General features: G+C 34.5%; 1 protein-coding gene across 1 annotated transcript in view; it reads left to right on the forward strand.

Annotated features, from left to right (window-relative positions):
• Nucleotides 1-21,031, forward strand: part of CSMD1 (CUB and Sushi multiple domains 1) — a 1,221,578-nt gene that overhangs the window by 1,178,598 nt on the left and 21,949 nt on the right. Inside the window, exons 55-62 of the mRNA XM_086608338.1 lie at nucleotides 5,053-5,241; nucleotides 8,367-8,540; nucleotides 11,520-11,702; nucleotides 14,551-14,727; nucleotides 15,695-15,874; nucleotides 17,204-17,377; nucleotides 18,340-18,513; nucleotides 20,851-20,924. Of these exons, the coding sequence (XP_086464464.1) occupies nucleotides 5,053-5,241; nucleotides 8,367-8,540; nucleotides 11,520-11,702; nucleotides 14,551-14,727; nucleotides 15,695-15,874; nucleotides 17,204-17,377; nucleotides 18,340-18,513; nucleotides 20,851-20,924 (1,325 nt within the window). The remainder of the gene's footprint in view (nucleotides 1-5,052; nucleotides 5,242-8,366; nucleotides 8,541-11,519; nucleotides 11,703-14,550; nucleotides 14,728-15,694; nucleotides 15,875-17,203; nucleotides 17,378-18,339; nucleotides 18,514-20,850; nucleotides 20,925-21,031) is intronic.

A 21,031-nucleotide genomic window follows, 5' to 3' on the forward strand; every position in this document is an offset into this window, starting at 1 on the left:
AAAAAGGTGTAAGAGGGCGTTTGAGCCTCTTACATAGTCCTTTGTGCCTTTAATTACAGTGAAAGAATTTGATTCCAGACACTGCTTTTTAAACTGTTTGTTTTACCTTGTTACTGTTTAACATAAAAAAAATATGTTCTGTGTATCAGAGATAATATATAATGTGTCAGGTTTATATTTTTTAGCAATAGAAAGCTGTCCAAAATTCAGAAGCATAACTAGGGAAAAGTTCATATTTATAGACCATCTTTTGATCCAAAAGTATTGAACAAGCATAATAATGCTTCTGTGCCCTCTTGCCAGAGCTGAAAGTAAGGAATGCAATTAAGCTGCTTTGTATCTTAGGAGTAGTGAGAAACGAAAGAAGCATAATGACACTCTTGAAAATCCAGGTATTGGAAATTGATAACCCTCATTCAATGAGATTTAGATTGCTTGTGTATCCACAGTGAATTCAAAGTCATACAGACTTGAAACAGTAATGTAGATCACTAAAATAACACCTATATACTGCTCAATGCACATATAAAATATTATTAAGAACTGAAAGAACTGATAATATTTAACAGCTTATGATTGTTGAAGAATTCATACAGTATAACATATACATTTTTACTATACTTGGTGCTTTTAGACATTGGAAGCACAACAAAGTAACTACCAGTCTTGTGAGGGTGAGTCAAAGCTCTGTCTTGTATTCATTATCACTGGATCTAGCTGAACAGTATAGAACCCATCTTCCTTGTAAAGAACAAAAATTCAGATCTCTGTTTCAAATCTGTTATATCAGCCATTGCCATTATTTTATTTTGACTAGTTTTAAGGAACAAGAATAAAGCACTTTTTTTTAAGGCCGCTAAACCATGTAAGTAGCTTGGTGAATTATTTGAAATTTAAGTAACAAAAAAAAAAAAGACTAAAATCAATGGTTTTAATGGTGTTCAGTTATCTTACCTGAACAAAGTCAAACCAGGGGAAAAAAAAAAACAAAAAAAACCACAACATTTCTGGGGAAAAAAAAAAGTTGGAAAATTGTAATTCAAACATTTATGTTTTCAAGCTTTTACAACAAAAAAAAGTTAAACCAAGGGCAAAGTACCAATGCCACCTGTATTTTCCTCTGGCTTTCAGTGCATGTGCTTAACAATTAAATATTTTGAAAATACTGCATGTCATTCCAGAAATTCTGTCTTTCTTGTTCAAATATATCTTTTTTTAGTCTTCATATTTACTCCCCTCTATCTTTTGTTTCTGTGCTGTCTTTCATGTGGGAGCAAACTTACTGAAAATTAATGAGATAAAGCTGAAAATGAGTGTGGAACTTTTTTGACTTTAATGGTTTTATAACTACTATTGTTACTTTTATTTTCACTGATTCTGAACAATCATGCTATTTTAGCCATGATAGTATAAGTGTAAACTGTTTGTATTTAGCATCCAGAGCCCTAGAAAAGAAGTAGCACAAAAAATTTAGTTCTCAGATGAAAAAAAAAAAAAAAAAGGAAAAAAAAAAAAGCCCCAAAAAATCTCACTAGAAAATAAAGATCTAGGCTGCACAGAGAAAGATTCTTGCAAAAGAAATTTTGAGATCACAAGAAACTAAGGTAGACAAAAGATATGAATCTTGTCTTACAGCTTGGAAAAAAGTCCAGTAATATGTGTCTGCATGTAAGGTTCCACTAGTTTTGTGTTTTCGTTAATGAAATCTCACTGTAAAAGTATATACACTGTTTAAGCTGCACATGGTCAATTTCTAATGCTCTAATACTGAGTTAAAACAAATGTGGATAATATTGAATGCAGGCTACTAAACATGGACCTATACTTTGGATCTGTGTGAGTACAGCAAGGAGTCCTAATTGCACCAGGATAAGATTTCTAATACAGAAAACTTTTAAATGTGATTGATAAACTGATATTAATTCACCTTTGAACTATTCCAGTTTTGGGGGGTTTTATTCCATAGGATTTTTACAATCATAAAAGACAATTAACTTCCATACTGTACCTGTATAGAGATTAGTTAAAGAAAGAGCTGCACTTGCTGGCAATTAAGATGGTTGTTAAAATAGGTAGAGATCATTAAAATGGAAAAGTGTTACTGTAGTTACTTTCTGGTATGCAGTTTCATCGCAAAATGGTGTACTGATTAGAGCATGGACATAGGTCTCGGAAGACCTGAGTTCAGTTCTGCGTCAGTACAAATACTGCATACAACCTTGGACATCAATTTGTGATATGACGAGTCACAATACTGATATTGTGTTATTGGGAAGTTAGGGATTAAAACCGCATTACCATGTAATAGCTTTTTTAACTAAATAGAAAGATTGTGAAATATTCGCTTCTGCGTTTGAAATTGAATGTATTTATAGTTTTTAACTAAATAGTGCCTGGGCATGGGAACTTAATTGCCTCTAGTAATTAAGAAGGTTCTTCACTGAGTTTTGCTTTTTGAGCCAAGTGGCACATCCACAGGAATTATTCAGAACATGATTCAGGGGTTAGCGTGGGCAGCAGGACCATTCCTGAGAATGGTTCATAGAAATTCACCTCAGTCTGGAGGGTAGCAGAGCACGACAGCATAGATGTGGCCACTGTCCGCTGGCCTCATGCCATAGAACAAGTGCTGGTGTTCTTTACTTCATATTGTTTGCACAAGGCAACTTATAACTACGCAGAGGATGCACGTGAGTTCCAAAAGCAGCATCTACACAGCACGACAGCACATCTAATTGCCTAAGAAACAGGGTTAATTGGGATGCAGTGTGCGGTGCTGCTGGCAGCTATAGTGATTTCTGTAACAAAGAATCGCGTTGTGAATACAGACATACAAGTTCATTCAGGTCTAGCTTAATATTTTGGTAGAGTTTCATGTCAGCAGGCCGTATGTTTTACAAACTTTCACTTGTGTCCCCGTTCTACAGTGATAGTTATATTGCGAGTGAAAGAATTAGACTTAGTTGACAGTAATTAATAATAATAGAAAAAAGCAGTAAGAAAGAATGAAATATTTTTTGTGTAATGTAAAAAGAATAAAGCATTTTCTCTTGATAGTACTCTTAAATAGAGATCTCCAGAAGCAGGAATTTTCAGAGTTCTTCAAACCAAGTACAGAGGCACAGACCTCCACATCCAAATCTTTCACACCTTCCAAAGAGCAGTGAGATTTTAGGACTTTGCATTTTTCCCTCTTTTATGGGACAGAAAAAAAGTTAGGAGGTAAATAGGTATTTGCTCTGTCAATGAAATCCCAGTGTAAACATATAGTCACTTAATGTGCACATCTCTGATTTATGTATAGCATTTATAAGGTTATAACACTAAATTTAGATAAATGTTGGTAGTATGAAATGTAAGCTAAACCGTTGTAATATAAGCTAAATGTAACTTCTCTGGTGAATTGTTTCATAGGATTCACCATAAAACTGAATGGGAAAAGTTTCCATTAGGAGTCTGTAGCTTTACTACTCAGGGAAAAAAAAATCAGGTCTCTTCCATTAATCATGCCTCTTCGGAGGTCTAGATAATACCTTACCTAGTGCTTTGTGTACATCATTGTAACACCTAATGTTTTTAAATGTATTTTGCTTTTCTGTGTGATTTTATCTTCATTGTTTTTAGAGTGTTCTCCCTTTCCCTCCACCCCCAAATATTACATCTAAAATAATTTTTATGAAGGAAAAATTTGGATTTTTGGAAATTTGAAATTTTTCAAAAATTTGGATTTTTGAAAATTAGGACGTTGTTTAGACCTAGGTATATGCTTGTCTAGAATCCATTACAAGATTGAAATAATGAACATTTAATACTTTTAGGATTATACTTTTTAAAGAGAAGGAGAAATAAAAACAATTTTGACTGGTTTTCACCCAAAAGTAAATTTTAGGATGTTAATATTTCTTTAAAATACTGCTACTTTTTAGCTGATTGAACAAAATATTCTTTCAATGAATGAACATTTGCAAAAGTTGATTTGTTCAAGTGTATTAGCTAATCACTAAATTTAAATTATAGGAATGATAAAACTTAACCTTTTGAAAAAAAAAATATGATTCAGGGTAAAAACCAGTGCGTTAGTAACTCTGTATGTCTTACCTCTAAAATAATACTACTCTCTGATGTTCTTCTCTGCTAGTTTCTTTTTCATTAAAATTAATTTGAACTTTATGATATACTTGAAAAGTAGATTCCTGCCATTTTTTCATGAGTTCTAATTTATAATACTAATAGTACTCTAAGTCTTTCTTTATTTATACTATTATGTTTAGAGTGAAGACAGGGAGATGTTGAGAAAGCATTTATAACTTTTCAAATAGCTTTCAGATGAATAGACAGCAAAATTGAAATTTTGCATGGAGAAGTCAGTGTCACGTCATAACCTACCAACAAACCATCATGTTCATTGCAGGGTATAAAATGAAGGCTTGGGGAGGACAGATACACCTAATATAAAAACTAATCAGTCATGACAAAACCTGTAGGTTTTTTTAGGTTTTTTGACTGCTATCTGAAAAATAGCTTCATGCTTTTTGGTGCTTAGCCTTACTCTTGCTCCACTATCAAACATTTGATTTTTCACCATCTTCCTTTTCTTTTCTACACATTAATAGAATAGAATGTTCTTGTTAATGTTGGAAGCATTTTTTCTCATTACAGTAAATTAAAAAAGAAAATGTTAAAGTGTTATTTAAACTATGTACTGATTTGATTTTAATTTGGTTTCCTTCACATAAACATCACATAGAAGACCAAGGCTTCCAAGAAAATGATAAAAAATTCCTCCAATTTCTCTTTTATCTTTGAACCACTTGTGTGTCCAAGACTATTACAAGAACTGGAGTAAAACCATAGTATTACTTCCGAAGCAAAAATATCTACAGACTTACATAGGAGTCAACATATCTGGTATTTAAATCAAATAAAAACCACAAAGGATATCTAATGGACCACAGTCATGAGTTTCTTGTAAAGTAATAAAAACACCCACTTTTACACTTTGTTTATGACATTGTTATTATAATTCAGTGATGAATGCTGTTTGTCTTACAGTGGTGAACTGCTCTGATCCTGGCTTTGTGGAAAATGCAATTCGACATGGACAGCAGAATTATCCTGAAAGTTTCAAATATGGAACAAGTGTGGCATATCATTGCAAGAAGGGCTTTTATCTGTTGGGCTCATCTGCTTTGACCTGTAAAGCTAATGGCTTATGGGATAGATCACTACCAAAGTGTTTGTGTAAGTATTCATTCAATTGGATTAATATTAAAGAGTGGTACATGGTTTTTAGTCATGATAGACAAAAAAAAAGTGTAGCCGTCTATCAAGAAACAAAACTGAACTTTAGGATCAACATATTGCAAATTGTACAGCTCAGTAAGAAAACATTAAGACAAGATGTAATGCAATTTGACAATATTTAAAATGGGTTTAGAGGGAACTGTGGAGCTATTATTTCAAATATCTGAAAGTTAAGATTAATTTCCCCTTTTGGTATATTGTTAAGATATCTGAAAACAGCTAGGGAAATATAAAATTATGATTTATATGTTATAATTTCGACTGATAGTCTGAGATCATTAATGCTTATTGCAGAACTATTTTTTTCAGGCATATTGAATTGTGTGTGTGAGAACAAATCTATGAAATGTTATGTAGGAAAATTTTGCTCAAGAGGGCCTTTTCTGAACATCACTTCCTGCTAACTCCATCACTTTTTCCTCAGAGAGGAAGGAAATATTCTGTTGTTTTCTATAATCAATTCAGTGAGCTTCAGATTTCTAGAAAATAACAGTTGGCTGACTTCCATTTTCCACTGAGATATTTTTCGTCTCTGATCACTATTAATATTCTGACATTAGATTTCTGAATTACAATGCAATTATGGGAAATAAATGAAATGAAAGTATACTTTAATTTGTAAAGACATCAGATGATTTTAAAGTTTTTGTTTTACAGAATTGTGATTGTTTACTTAAAGGATTTATTTAATGAATTTATACTTATGTACCAGTCAGATCAATAAATGTAACTAGGCTAGTGAATTTGTTCCTTTTTTATGCTTGCTTTCTTCCTACTGTTATGTATCTAATATCCACGTGACCCAAGCAATTTTTTTTTGGATTTGCACAACAATCTGTGCTTTCAATATCTGTCAATAAGAGCTATGATCTGAACTGGGTTTATTCACATTTTAATAATAAAATAATTAAGTAAAATCCAACATTTTAAATACGAAATAGCTGCATAAAATCGTTCATTTGGCAAGAATAATTTACTGATGCAAGCATATGCCTCACTTTTTGTATCTTAGAAATACAGCTATTAAGGTCTGTGGCCCATTTCTGTCAGTGTTGCCTTCCTATTTCCAAGACTGGGGTTTCAGTGTGAAGGGACACTCCTTATGCAAGGGGCAGAAGAGGATGGGGAATCTAAATCACCTAGAATAGCTATCCATCTTTCCACATCAAGTATTTTGTAAGTTTGATAGCATTTACATGACTTTTTGGTTTTAGGCAGAGCTTGAAGAAGGTCATAGGTGTCCATCCAATCAGAACAGGAATTCCTGAACTTGCTCAGGGGACTATTGATTGAGGCTGTAGGAATTTTCAAATGAGCCTCAGAGGTGCCTACATTCCTCAATCACCTATTGGATTAGCTGCTGCTAATTTGCTGCTAATGAAATCACCATCTGAATCCTAAATATAACCAGGACAAATTTAACATTCTTTCCCCCAAGAAAAACTTGGTGAAATGAATAGGGCTCTTTCTATAAGAAAGATCTTTTATCTATTCACATATGAAGTCATCCAGAGTCTTTGCAAGTACTATGAGAGAGATGTAATTTTCAAGGGTTATCATTGATTGTCTCCCTTTTTTTCAAGCATAAGGTTGCTTTTGGTGATAGGATAAAGTTCTTGGAGAGGCAAGTGAGATAAATTTTGAACCCAAAGTGGACACAATGTTTACCATGAACAATTCTAGTTTAAGAGTAAAAAAATGGAAACACACTGCTCTTTTATATGCAAGGCAAGTGTCATTGCTTAAAAATGGATGCTTCTTTTCTTCTTCATAAACTGGGAAAATTTCATACTACTCACTACAAATCATTATACAGCCACGTTAAGGTGACTTATGTATGATTTTCTTCAAAAAAATCTGATCACCCACTGCAGCTCCTTCCAGAATAGTGGCAGTACTAGAACTTGCATAGTACTGAAGCAAGTTCATTGAGATAACTGCTCTGAGTGAGAACTAAACACTGTTTATTTCTGTGGGAGTACTCCTCAGCCAGATCAGTGTCCTGATTTGGTTTACCATTTGCTCCTCGAATGCTTAAGCCAGCCCAAGGAAAGCAAAACAAACATACAGCAGTGAAAGAGCTGTGGTCAGGACCATGCCTTTTGGCAGAAATCCATTGTGCAGTCAGTTTGACATCGTCATGGGGCCCAGTATAACAGAAATAATTTTGATGTCTGTCAGGAGCAATAGTCATCAGATTAACAGTGGGGTTTTTTTCTAAAAATATATTTGACCCACAGATTCATTCAAGTAACTCATAAAGCTGCTGAAATTCAATTGCTCTGCTTAAGTGTTGCCTGTTTAAGTTGTGTGACTATTCACTACAGTTATGTAAAATTTATTTTCTTTGATTTTTCTTTCTCTACTGAATAAGTTTTACAAAAAAAAAAAATTCAGGATTTGATTTCTAGTTCACCTTAAGATGACTCTTTCCTCATATAAGATCTGAACTACTTGTTTGCAAATTACTCTGTATCAAAACTGTTTATCTGAATTTTTTCTCAAACAAAATTACACATTAACTTAAGCATAAATATGATTAATAATTTACAAAAATGATTAGTAGTCCATTTTTTTCTTGCTCACCTCAGTGCAGCACATTGCTATAACAATACTACAGATTAAGTTTTTTTATTTGTCTGTATTGCCTAAACTGAGTCGCTATTTTATAGATATGATAAAGCTGCTTACCATTATCATATCTGTAATATATAAGTACATTGCAACATTCACCTTATTTGGTTTCTTCTTTACCAGCCTTAACAGAAATAATGTGCATTATTTGAAGGGAAGACCAGGGAATGGAATTAATGAGGAAAGAGAGCTCTATATTTTCAGGGAAAGGCTAAACTGGATGGGTTAGTTTTACATGTACTTTTTATGTTTAATCTTACAAATGACCAGTAAATCAACTATAGCAACAGCAGAACTGAAGATATGAAGGAGTTGAAATCGAGACAGAAGTTCATGTTGTGTGGAACTATCCTTATATTTAAAGGTTATAATAGGTTTGTTCTGTGCCATGAAAACGTTCTGTAATATTGTGCTCTTTTCTCTGTTAGCCATTTCTTGTGGACATCCTGGAGTACCTGCCAATGCAGTTCTTTCAGGAGACAAGTTTACATATGGCTCCATAATTCACTATTCTTGCACAGCGGGTCGAAGGCTTATAGGAAATTCTACTAGAGAGTGCCAAGAAGATAGTCACTGGAGTGGGACTCTCCCTCACTGTTCAGGTACTCATACCAATTATCATCTGAATGTCACCTTGTAATTACATGAATAAGGCTATTCTCAAACACTTTTTAACTGAAGTGAGATACTTGTTTCTTTTCCAAGTATGTTTTAATTTCATCAATAGCCACTCAGCTGAAGTATAGTCATTTATTGAAATACTCTCGTATATTTTCTCATTCTCTTTGTTATTACTTTGTAACTTGACTCCTTAGCTAAACGGTATAGTTACATAGAAGCCAGAAAATGCTATTTAAAACCTGATAGAGTTCCGCTTAAAAAGAATGCATGTGTTAAATTTTATTGCTATGAACACTCTTTTGAGTAAACTAAGGTTGTCACATAGAAAAATGTTGGTTAAAAAACACCACAGCAAGGGTACTAGATGGTAAACTTCCTACATTCTGTTCCTCTCTTCGCTTACAGAAATATGCTTTATTAGTGCCATAATGTGGGAATACCATGAACCTCTGCGATGTTCTTCGTGCTGTCAGGAAGTACGAGAATAGTTATTTTTCCCTAGACTAACTATACAAATCTAGAAGAAGCTATAAAACATTACACAATATTGCTGAAGTCAAGAGCTCAGACGAGGATTGGCTTCTAAGGACATCCGTGGTATATAAATAAGTTTTGTAAGGGCAAACAAGACTACACACTTTGGTATATAAGAAAACAAATACTTGACAGGTTTATGAAAGTGGCTTAATGAGAAAATCATTACATAATGACATGTTATAGAATCTTATTATAACTTCCCCTAAGCTCTTGGACATGCCCCCTGTTGGGCTGATCTGATTCAATGTGGTTCAATTCAGATTTGACCTGATTTAAATAGGTGTCAGGTACGTAAATTCTGTACTTTGAAAAAGCTCTAAACAAGTGTTCATTGAAAATGGTGCATTTGTAAGCTGATTCTGCACGGATGTTGAGCAGAATTTGAAACGCTGAGGAAAGGAAGTGAATTTAAATCACTAATGTTTCTTTCCCGTTCTCTGCTGCTCAAGGAGGAAAGAGTTTACCTGGAGTTTTCTCATGCTGCTAAATCTCACTGCCATCGTGGTCTCTATGCCTAGACCTGAAAGGAAGGCATCCTGATCTGCAGGACAATCAGATGGATTGTTTCCACACTGAATCGGCCTTTTCTTCCTTATCTTAAGCCCACATTTATGTCATTTTCACCTTTTTAACCAGTATAAAATGCCAGATCTGAGATTACACCAAGGCTAAAATTTTTAAGGTCAGAGCTCTATAGTTCTGCTACCCAACACTTCCCATCACAAGGAAAATTCTCATGCTTGAAGAAATGTATTTTAATTTAATAATTGAAACTCTTGAGATATCATTCATGAATATGATAATATTTTTATGGACTCATAGATTTTAAAACATTAAAGACCACTGTATGTCTAGTGTAACTAAAGCATTGCTACTGATGCAGAATTTAATTTTCTAAGTTTGCATATGATGTGACACCATCTTGAGAGCAAGGTGATTCCCTAGGAAAATGAGAAACCTATCTCTGTGAACTCAATTTAAAAAAAAAAAACAAAAAAAACAAAACCAGAAACTCCCAAACAGCCAAAAAAAAACCCTAAAAAGATGTCTCATTCCTCTAAGGCATTTAGAAGTATAAAAATAACCACAATTTTCCATGTTAGGTATTCAGGAGATTACTCCATGTGAAAAAACTGTAAATAGTTTGTACTCATAATATCAGTGGAAGAATGATTGTGCCCAGGACAACCGAGATAACTAATTGGTTTTATACTTAAGGGATATGAAAAACAGTCCCAATATAACACTTGAAACCTGTAGTCTATTTCTGCATGGGGTTTATTTCTTTATTATATATTAATATATGTTTGAATGCATGATAGTATAAATATGATCTCAGGGTTTGTTGTCACCCGAGATCTGTTGCAGAGATGGACGCTTGTATCTTATGAATTAAGTAACAGTTGAGATTTTTGTTTAAGATTACTCACACTCATTTTTCAGTAATGAATATGTAGTAATCTACCTTGCTAAATAAAAAAGTCTAGACCTTCATAATACTATAACTGTCTTTGTCTGTACCCATAGACTATAAACTTGCATGGTTCCAGTTTAAACTTTCTCCAAGACAAAACTAGGTGTGTCTAAGCAAAACAATCTGGTCATTCATCTGGAATACTTCCCTCAGCAAAGTCTGAAAGCAAAGTGAGACATCATCAGAGTTTTAGAATCATAGATCCTTCTGCCCTGAACAACTCCTGCTGTCTTTGCATTCACAAGCTAAAGTATGCCACATACCTGTTTCATGCCACAGTGTTAACCTGAATCACAGCCCTTGTGTTATTTCACACATTTTAAGCAGGCAAAAATGTCTGTGAAATACTAATGTCTTAAAGTAAGGGGAAGCAGATGGCATCCAGAGGCCACATCTGGATTGCATAGGGCATAGGTCACAGACGCTAGTACTTGATCACTGAAACCATTATGGTCTTAGAATACAGAGGGCCAGGTACCATTTAGTCTTTTCTGTGGATATATGTATTCCAAATCTATTTCTTAAGAAACTTGAATATAGTTTTCTTCACTCTTGCTGTTATCTATTTTTTGTTATTAGAAGTTATTACTAGCAGAGAAGTTGAACAATAAAATACAATGTGTAGAAAATGTTATTTATGTCAAAAAGACAATAAATTTATTGAACTGACAAAAAATGACAGTGCTTCCTATGTTCACAATTATCTTTCTCTTTTGTCTGTATCACATTCTATCTTTAGGTCTGTATATGTCTGAGAGGAGAAGTAGGCTAAAAAGACGTGTTATTTTCATCTTTGGGTTGTGTTTCATGCCCTTGCACTTGAAGACAAGTGATTAATTACAACAGAAACGATGCAGTTAGTAGTAGTATTCTCAAGAGAGTATCTTCACTACCACTGCATTTGCACATAATGTTTCTGCCAATAATTCTGCTCTGTTGTTTTTTACAGGAAATAATCCTGGCTATTGCGATGATCCAGGAGTACCAGCTCATGGGTCTAGACTAGGGGATGAGTTCAAAATAAAAAGTCTGCTACGTTTCTCATGTGAAATGGGTTATCAGCTTAGAGGGTCTGCAGAACGAACATGCCTGCTTAATGGTTCCTGGTCAGGTATACAGCCTGTATGTGAGGGTAAGTATTGATACCATCAGCATTTATGACACCATTGAATGACATTTGCTGATATTTTTATTTTTAGTTAAAAAGAAATGTGCTTTCATGTTATTCTACAGAAATTTGATATAAAACAATTTGCAAGCAGTTTGCATTTCTCTTGAAAACCTAAATTGAAACTGATAAAGTTTTGGAGTATATATTCATAAGAAGAATGTGAGAAAATATTTCTAGTTAAACAAATATTGATCCTGAAAATACGGAATACATACCTGAGTTAAATGTAAAATTAAACAAATACTTTTGATTGAAGAGATGAAAATGGACTGATAAATAAATGTCATACATCTTCTAACAATACGATATTTTCATCTTCTCTTTCTGTGTCGTGTCTATGTATCAAGGACTGAACAGATAATAAAACAATGTTGTATTCTTAACTAAGTATGAATTAATGTAAGTTTCTCCACATAGGTGAGATGAATTTTTTATGACATATATTATTTTTATGCTAGCTCTTTCAGAAGAAATGCAAAAGAGAATATTTCTGGAAATCACATTTTAGAATACGATAAAAACATAATAAAGAATGTTTAGGCCTTTTATGCACTGTCAGAATTGGAAAGCAGTAATGGAAGACTTTAGATTCAGTTTTCAAATTACTTCCTGTTTTCCAAAAATGTTTGTAAACTTACTTTGTCTAATTTATTTGAGTTGATGAATTATGTAGTATCTGTTGTCTGCTATGCTAAATGGAAGGTTGGACAAAATATTTTAAAATAATTCATTGTACTTTTTCATCTAGGGATGTTATCACAATATCCTCATCTAACAATTGTTCTTTTCCAGTATTCTTCAGCACAGACTAATCTTCTGTCAGTGTAGATATCACTATAATTGTATGAAAATGGCAGTGGGCACAATATCAGTATTTTCAGAAAAAAAATGATGCTTTGCAATGTCCTTTCTTCTTCCTTTGCATGAAGACATTAAGTATAGTAGGACAGCAGAACTCAGTGGCAATTAGTGGTGTTTGAAATGCTGCTGGTTTTTCTTTCTTTAGCTTTTTGCTTCAACCTTCTGTTTTCAGAAAAAGAGGGGCAAAAAAAAGAAACACAGACAAACAAAGAAAAAAAGCCCACTTCTTTCCATTTTTCTGTTCTCCTTCAATTGTTTTACTATAAGTAAGGATACTTACTATAAGTATCTTACTTATAAGTAAGTATCTTACTTACTATAAGTAAGGCCCTCTTCTGAATCCACTCGAACAGCCTTTCTTGTGCTGGGAGCCCCAGAGCTGGATGCAGTACTCCAGATGGAGTCTCATGAGAGTGGAGTAAAGGAGGAGAATCACCTTCCTCGACCTGCTGGCCATCATTCTTTTTATGCAGCTCAGGGCATGATTATTACTGGAATTCCTCCAGTTCTCTAAGGAGAAAGGAGCAGCAGAGGCAAACTGCTGTGTAGTGACCATAACTCCCCATCCTCTGTCCTCTCTGCTCCTCTTCTAGGGCAGGTAGGGAGCCTGAATTGAAGGAATGAAGTTAAGCCTGAGAAAGAGGGGAGGAAAGGTGTTGGTTTAATGTTTGTCTTTTTATCCCTATCCAAATCTTTTAATTGGCACTGAATTAAAAGAATTGTCCCAAAATTGAGTCTGTTTTGCCCACAGTGGTAATTGATAAGTAATTCCCCTGTCTTACTCTCAATCCATGAGCTTTGTCAACCTTCCTGCTGAGAAGAGGACAGTGAGTGAGCAGCTGGGTGGCCATTTGGCTGTTAGCCAAGGCTAACCCACCACAATATTCCAAGCCATTAAGTTTAATCATACTTTTATTTTATCATACCATTGTATTAGACTAAATCATTTCACTTCTCAAGAGACCACATTTATTTGTGCTGTAAGAAGAGTAGAAAGAGTTGCTAGCTCTTGAAAGCCGTGCAAGAGACAGTTGAAGAATGTCTTCTCATATGTCTTACAAACCACTTCATGTGCCATGAAAGATTGAAGGAAAGAGTTTGATTTAGATGCACATTTCTTCCTAACTCTCGATTAACCCTGTTAATCTCTTAACCTCATGATGGCTTGATTTTACTCCTATGAAAAAGAGCAGTCTCTGTCCAACAGTGGAATGTTATTTTAGTTTTGCCAGTGTCCTGTCTGCTGGGATGGTCAAATCAAGATAGTTTAGAAAAACTTGAAACAAATAAACAGATCCTTCTCATGATTGGCTGGTCAATTGGAAAAACAAAACAAAACAACAACAAACAACACTAAACCTTCCCCAAAAAAACGCACATCTGATCAAAGTAAACCACTGTCGAATCTCAGACGTGTGAAGCTGAAACATAATCGTTGTCTTAATGTATAGCTACAGATGCCAAAAAGATATGGAGGCCGATACAGAATGTCTGTTCTTTTATTGATTCAAAAAAGGAATGGACAGGAAGATCATAATTTACTAGTTACTTATTTTTACAATTGAAAGAGGAAATACCAGAAGACAGGAAGAGAATGGAAAAATGTGCCTAAAGGCAAAACAGAGGCACGAGTCTGTCTGAAAGTCCTGAATTAACTTCCCAGTGACCAGATACAGTCTCCAGTGACTGTATTGGGTGGAATGGAACAAGCAGTGCAAACTATCTGAATCAGCAATTGAAGAAACAAAAGAAAACAAATACAAGTGACCATATTAACAAAGACAAATAAGTTATTAACTCAAGAATTTATCCATTGAACATTTTCTTAGTAAAACTTGCTGTAGCTTTTTTAAAAGATGAGCTATTGACCTACTTTTTTTTTCTTTTCTTTCCCCAGTTAGTTACCTATCCATGGAAATATTGATTTGTTTTAACCTTTTCTTCACAGCTGTATCTTGTGGAAACCCTGGCACCCCGGCCTATGGTATGATAGTATACACTGATGGAATATTATTCTCCAGCTCAGTCATTTATGCCTGCTGGGAAGGTTACAAAACTTCAGGGCTAACTACTAGGCATTGTACTGCTAATGGGACGTGGACTGGCACTGCTCCAGATTGCACAGGTCAGAAATAAACTTTCTTCCTCTAAACCTTTACAGTAGTAAGTCATCTGGCATTCCTATGAAAATTATTATTTTGTTAGATAGAATAACATCTTTTTTTCCTATTCACGAGTCTTGCATTTTATGCGTCTAAAGGCATACGCCCTTTTAATATATGCTAGATGTTTCCAGAACTATATTTTTAAGATGAAAACATAGATAACCTTTCTGTCTTTGTTTATTTTATGAATGCCAACATTGAAAATATAACTATTCCTAAGAATAGGTGTTCCTCTAGAGTTTCCTTTACCTTTTTTTTTTTTTTTTTTTTTTTTGGCTTATGTACAGAGGATGAAGTTCTGGTTGTTCTAGATCAGATTTTACCTAATTTGATACTTTACTGTGCCAGTTTGTATTGCGAGCCAAATGATCCAAATCTGACTGATGACCCGTGTGCTAAGGACCAAGAATCAGGGAGCTGTGAGATTGGACTACTCCATCAGGGAAAGCAAGTGGGGAGCAGAGGGGTACGGCAAGGCTAGCAGGGCCAGTGGCCTCACTCACAAGGCCAGACTCACAGTACATCAGTAGTACAGTGATACAAAAAGAGGAATTTCGTAACTCTGCTGAAATTGCATTATGCCATCAACATTAGGTATAATGTGACAAAGGTCCCAGTGTGAAGGAAGGAAGGAAGGAAAAGTCCTGACAAAACTACCGCTAACAAAACAGTCTGCAGTAGCAGTAGAGTGTACCGGCTTAAGCTACTGTATTTAAGGAACACGATATTTGTCCCACACTATTGCAATGCCTCAAAAATATGAATTTTTAGCTAAAAATTAATGACATTTTTGATTTTGTGTGAAATGTGTTGCTCAAAATTTTTCTTATTTTGTACACTAAAAAAAAAGGACATTAGCTATACATAGTTCAATGTTTCATTCCATGTTTACTGAAAAAAAATCCCTTGTTTTCTTTTCCTCGCTAGTGATCAGCTGTGGAGATCCAGGTGCATTAGCAAATGGCGTACAGTTTGGAAATGATTTTACCTTTAATAAGACAGTCAGGTATCAGTGCAATCCAGGATACTTGATGGAGCCTGCCAGTTCACCTACCATGCGTTGTATAAAAGACAGCACTTGGAACCAGAGTAAACCAGTTTGCAAAGGTACGCTTTTGAACTTAAATAGTTTACAAATACCGTTTTGATGTGATATGTGAGATTCACTGATCAGTGTTTTTATTTATCAAAAAACTGGCAAAACTTCCTCTGGGACAATTAACACACAAATGCAACTAAAAGATTTAGATAAATATTTGCGTAAAATTTGTATTTATTGTGCACATATGCTGAGGCATAATATCAGTCAGAATAGTGACATTAATGTCTACAATAGAACCAAATCACTCTGCAATGAAGATTATCGGACTGCTCAGTTGAAAATGCTGGGAATGAAGTACCCATTTTCCTTTTTGGGCCTTTATCTCAGATTAGGTGGCCAAAATTCTATAAAGGGATCTTGCAAACGAAACTTTTTAATAGAAAATTCCCTTGTTGCAGTACTGTAGCCATCATATGCAGCCAAAAAGATGCTTCACAAATAGCTAGTTACAAGTGCCAACATAAAGGTCATAGCGCGGATGAGGCTGAGAGGCAAATAAAGGCAGCCTGGTGAAAATTGTTAGCACCACGACAGCAGCTCAGGGAGTAAATTTATCATCCTAGGGCATCTTCTGCTTATAAAAGGCCTAGACTGCCAACTCATCTAGCACCACTTTAAACTGATGTCTAAGTCTAGCCTCCTAATTGCATTTTGGCATATGTATTCGACTGACTGCATTTTCTGTATAAAAATCACTGGCTGATTGATTTTACGGTTGTGCTCTTTGTTGAAAGAACTGATGTGTAAATGCAAACTTGGTCATTTCATCATTTTGGGCACTCTTTCAAAAGCTGGAAAGCATCAGAATATTTTTGAAAACTCTTAGCCACTAATTACCAGTAAAGTCAATGTCCATTGTGTGCTGAAAGCCTTAGAAAATGAGCAGGTGAATGAGCAAAGTCATATTAAGAGCTTTAAATAGTGCTGCAAAATTAGTTTAAAATAAAATTCAAATATATAGAATCATAGAAATATATTTCTTGAATAAATCATATTTATTGAAAACTTTTACCTAGCTCAGTAGCCTGTTGCCAACAATGATCTGTAATGAACATGCAGGGAAGAGATTCAGAACTAGGTAAGCTATATACTCTTCTGGCTTCTAGCGACCTAGAGCTCAGGGACTTCCTAAACCTGAAGGTGGTATTTTTGTATTTAAATTGGTTTTCTGCCAATTACAGGCTGCATTGTCAACAAAGGAATGCTTTGTTGAAATTGAACAGCATGAAATGTTTTTGTTTATTTTTAGTTTCAAAAGTAGGAACAGATATTATGTTGAATTCTCCTAAACCCTGTAAAGTCTTGAAATTATAACTTTTCTTTTTGTGACACAGCTATTACCTGTGGCCCCCCTCCACCAGTACTCTATGGGAAAGTGGAAGGATCTGATTATCGCTGGGGTGCCAGTGTGAGTTACAGCTGTGCAGAAGGCTATCAGCTATCTAACACAGCTATTCTCTCCTGTGAGGGTCGAGGAATTTGGAGGGGAGACATTCCACAATGTTTGCGTAAGTTTTCAGAGTACAGTTGTGTTGGGTTTCACCAAAGCTACAATCAGTTGTCTCAGGCTACGTTCAGTTGTCTTGGGCTGTAGTTTGTTTCTCACAGTTTAAAAAGGACTCAGCTAGATCAGGTAATATATGGACTACTGCAGGATTCTCCCTCCTTCTTCCAAAAAGCATATCTTGTTATGAAATTGAGTGGCTGTGTCCATTTAAGGTCATGTTCTTCGTTTCCGCAAAATTCACCTCCATCTTTTATTACCTAATTGGATCCATCATCATTTGCCTTACTGATAATCTTTTTGCATGTTCTGATTTTGACTTGTGATGAGCATGATTAAAATTTTCCCTTACACTTTTCTTTTATTCTTCCCCTTTTTCATTTCCATTAACAGGTGAAAACAAGGATCCTAACCCTTAAGCTTATAGCCTTGCTCTCCTTTCTAAATTATTTTCTCTTTCCTGAAGGCGAGTACATACCCTCATATCTTGTTTCTATTTGTTTTTCAGCTTCTTCTAAATCTGTCAATTCATCTCTTTCGGTGCTTGAAGTCTTGTCAGGACTTTGACAAACATTTTTCCTTTTACTTAATTAGGGCAAAAATTTCCAGCCTACTCATCTGAGAATGACTGATCTGAAAACTGGATACATTTTGAAGCATTACAATATAGCATTGTCTACTTTGAGATTACTTTGTCATCCAAATCTAATCAGCATTTAAGTGTCTCGATTAAAAGGTCTATTTTTCCAGGTTAAGTTTTATGCTTATAATAACTACAACAGTGACAGTTAATTTTAAATTGCTGTCAAGAATTTATCTGAGCTACAATCCTACACAGATAAATGAACATAGCATTTGCACTCATATTCAGCATGCCTGACTTGCACACAAAACGGTGTAGAATATTTCAGTTGAAGCATGTGAAGTTTAAATAACTGGTTTTTTTTTTCCTTTTTTATGTATTAGCTGTGTTTTGTGGTGATCCTGGTACTCCAGCAGAAGGACGCCTCAATGGAAAAAGTTTCACCTACAGATCTGAAGTTAGCTTTCAGTGCCGACCCCCTTTTATTCTGATAGGCTCTTCAAGAAGATTCTGTCAAGCCGATGGTACTTGGAGTGGAATTCAGCCAACATGCATTGGTAATAACTACCACTACTTATGCTGTTTCTAATGTGAATATTCTTGATCAACTATTACACTATCATAAATCTAGTAGTTAGCTTTCCAAATATAGAAAACATCTATGCAATATAAAAAGAACTAGATAAAGTTAGTTATATTTTGGGTATAAAAATTTTAGGATAAACACAATCACATATGAACTCATTTGTAAATTTACATGATTGCTTGTCTACTGGAAATGCAGAATGTCAATAAGTGCAAGCATATAAATTTATTACATCTATTTTTAAAAACTTTTAGAGACAGAGAAGACTTTGGTAGATTAAAGACCAGATTCTGGCATTTGTCAAAATCAATCCTAAATCAAAAAACGTTTCGGACTTTGTGAAAGTGACTTGTACAGCTCAAAACGATGAACCATGCTGGGTCTGATCTTTTGAAGTTCTGATAAACTGCCAAGTACTGTCAGTTTCTCATTGACTGATGTGCAGCTGATAGGCTTTTAGCATGTTACATAATCAGACTTACTGAGAGAAATGCAGGACAACTGTAAATCCCACTGATACCAGAATTTGATCCAACTTGGGGTGACTTGCAAGAGAAAATTATTTTGGTGTTATAATAGAAAAATCCTGTGATATTTCTGAACAAACATATTCATATATGGACTGTAGCCCATTTATATATTTTGCTGTGGCTGAGACACTGTCTATGTGGAAGAACTGAGGTGGGCACTTTGGGAAAAGGTGTTAAGCACGATTATTGAAAGCAGCCTGTAAGACATTAACATTCAATACAGTTTTTTGATATGAATTCAAAACTCCTCCTGCTCATAGTTTTTATGGAGTGGGCAATCCGTTTTGCCTCTATAACAGGCAAAAAGGTTTGCAAAAGCTAAATCTGAGTTCTATTGTGAAGAATCAAATTTAAAAATGGCATAATGACATTTCTGTTTATATGTATTTCATATAGTATAATATAGAAGTACATGGAAAATACTACATCAAAGGCATAAGCTTCGTTTTGCATCATAGTTTTTATGTTATTGTAAAAGGAAAACATTAGACCATGTAAAATATTTACAGATACTATTGTTAAGCAATTTGATAATTAAAATGGGTCAACAACGCCTAGCACTTCGCCTAGAAGTACCATGTGATGGCAAATGATGGCAAGCTTTTCTATTTCTGGATATTGATAATTTACTTGAAGTACTTTGAGAATTATTCTTTTTTCCCCACTGTTTCTTCATATTAGACATATCTCAAAGAGTCAGTTCAGCTTCATGTATCTATTATTAGCAATGGCATTCGAGTTGACGATAATTTGTAAAAAGTTCTTGATCTGTTCAAGCAGCTCAAGGTCAGGAGCGTGTTTGGGTTTTATTCTCACATCAGGTTGACATCCACCAAACTTTTGAAGCCTTTGGTAAATATCAGTCCAGTTGAATTGTTATGATCTACTGATGGTCAACATTGTAGAGAAAACGAAAAATGGTTACAAATTAAATATAGTCCCAAATTGCGTTCTTTGTAATGCAGTGTCAGCACAAAAGCAGATTTGGTTGCCAAGAGGGAATCAATAGTACAGAAAGATCCACCTGATCAAGTCCTGTGCTGTCTACCTGGTGGATGAGACTGGGCAATGCCAAAGCAAATACACTGTCAGAGTATGAAATGGACGTTGCTGAATCAAAAATGCTTTCAGGCTGCTTTAAATTGCACTCATTAAACTGATTATCATGTAATTATTTATGCTCTGTTGGAATACCTTTTTTTTGTGCAGGGACTATCTTTTAATTTTCCAGCAAAACGGAGCTAGTAGTCCATTTGAAAATTTTGTTTTCTTGATTACATAAAAAAAAAGCTATCAAAAAATAAGTATTTTACTTCTTATAAGAAAGCAATTTGGGTTTCGGTTTAGTTTGGGGTTTTTATTGGAGGGGTTGGGTTTCTTTTGCAAGCCTATCTTAATCATTAAGCTGTTCATTGGGAAAGAAGAGAAGAAAAGATTTCCCTATATGTGAATAATGGGATATATTCTGCATTCAAAAAGGCTTAAAAGGATAAGCCTAGCAAAAATTAAGGCAATCCTAACTCTAAAGTCAACATTGCCAAAGATACCTGCAAAAAATACCTTTAAAGAATGGTGATGTACTGAAACAAAGTACTGTGATGTATCTTGGAAATTTAATTGGAAAAAATATTATTTATTACATGTAATATGTAGAAACACACACATTGCATTAAAAATTAAATTATTGTCATCAGTAGACATTGAAGAAATTACAATCTTTGCAAACAGTTTTAGAGTATTCTAAATAATAATATTTGTTGCTTTACTTTTTACATTAGATCCAGCTCACAATACATGTACAGACCCTGGTACTCCACATTTTGGAATACAAAACAGTTCCAGAGGTTATGAGGTAATTATTTGTTTTATTTATTAGGTTTCTAAAATGAAGATGCATTTAATAATGGCAAATATATTAAATTATCTGCATACTTAAATGTCTGATATAAACCATACCTT

Source organism: Tauraco erythrolophus, chromosome 2 (genome assembly GCF_009769465.1).
Source record: "Tauraco erythrolophus isolate bTauEry1 chromosome 2, bTauEry1.pri, whole genome shotgun sequence".
Lineage (NCBI taxonomy): Eukaryota > Metazoa > Chordata > Aves > Musophagiformes > Musophagidae > Tauraco > Tauraco erythrolophus.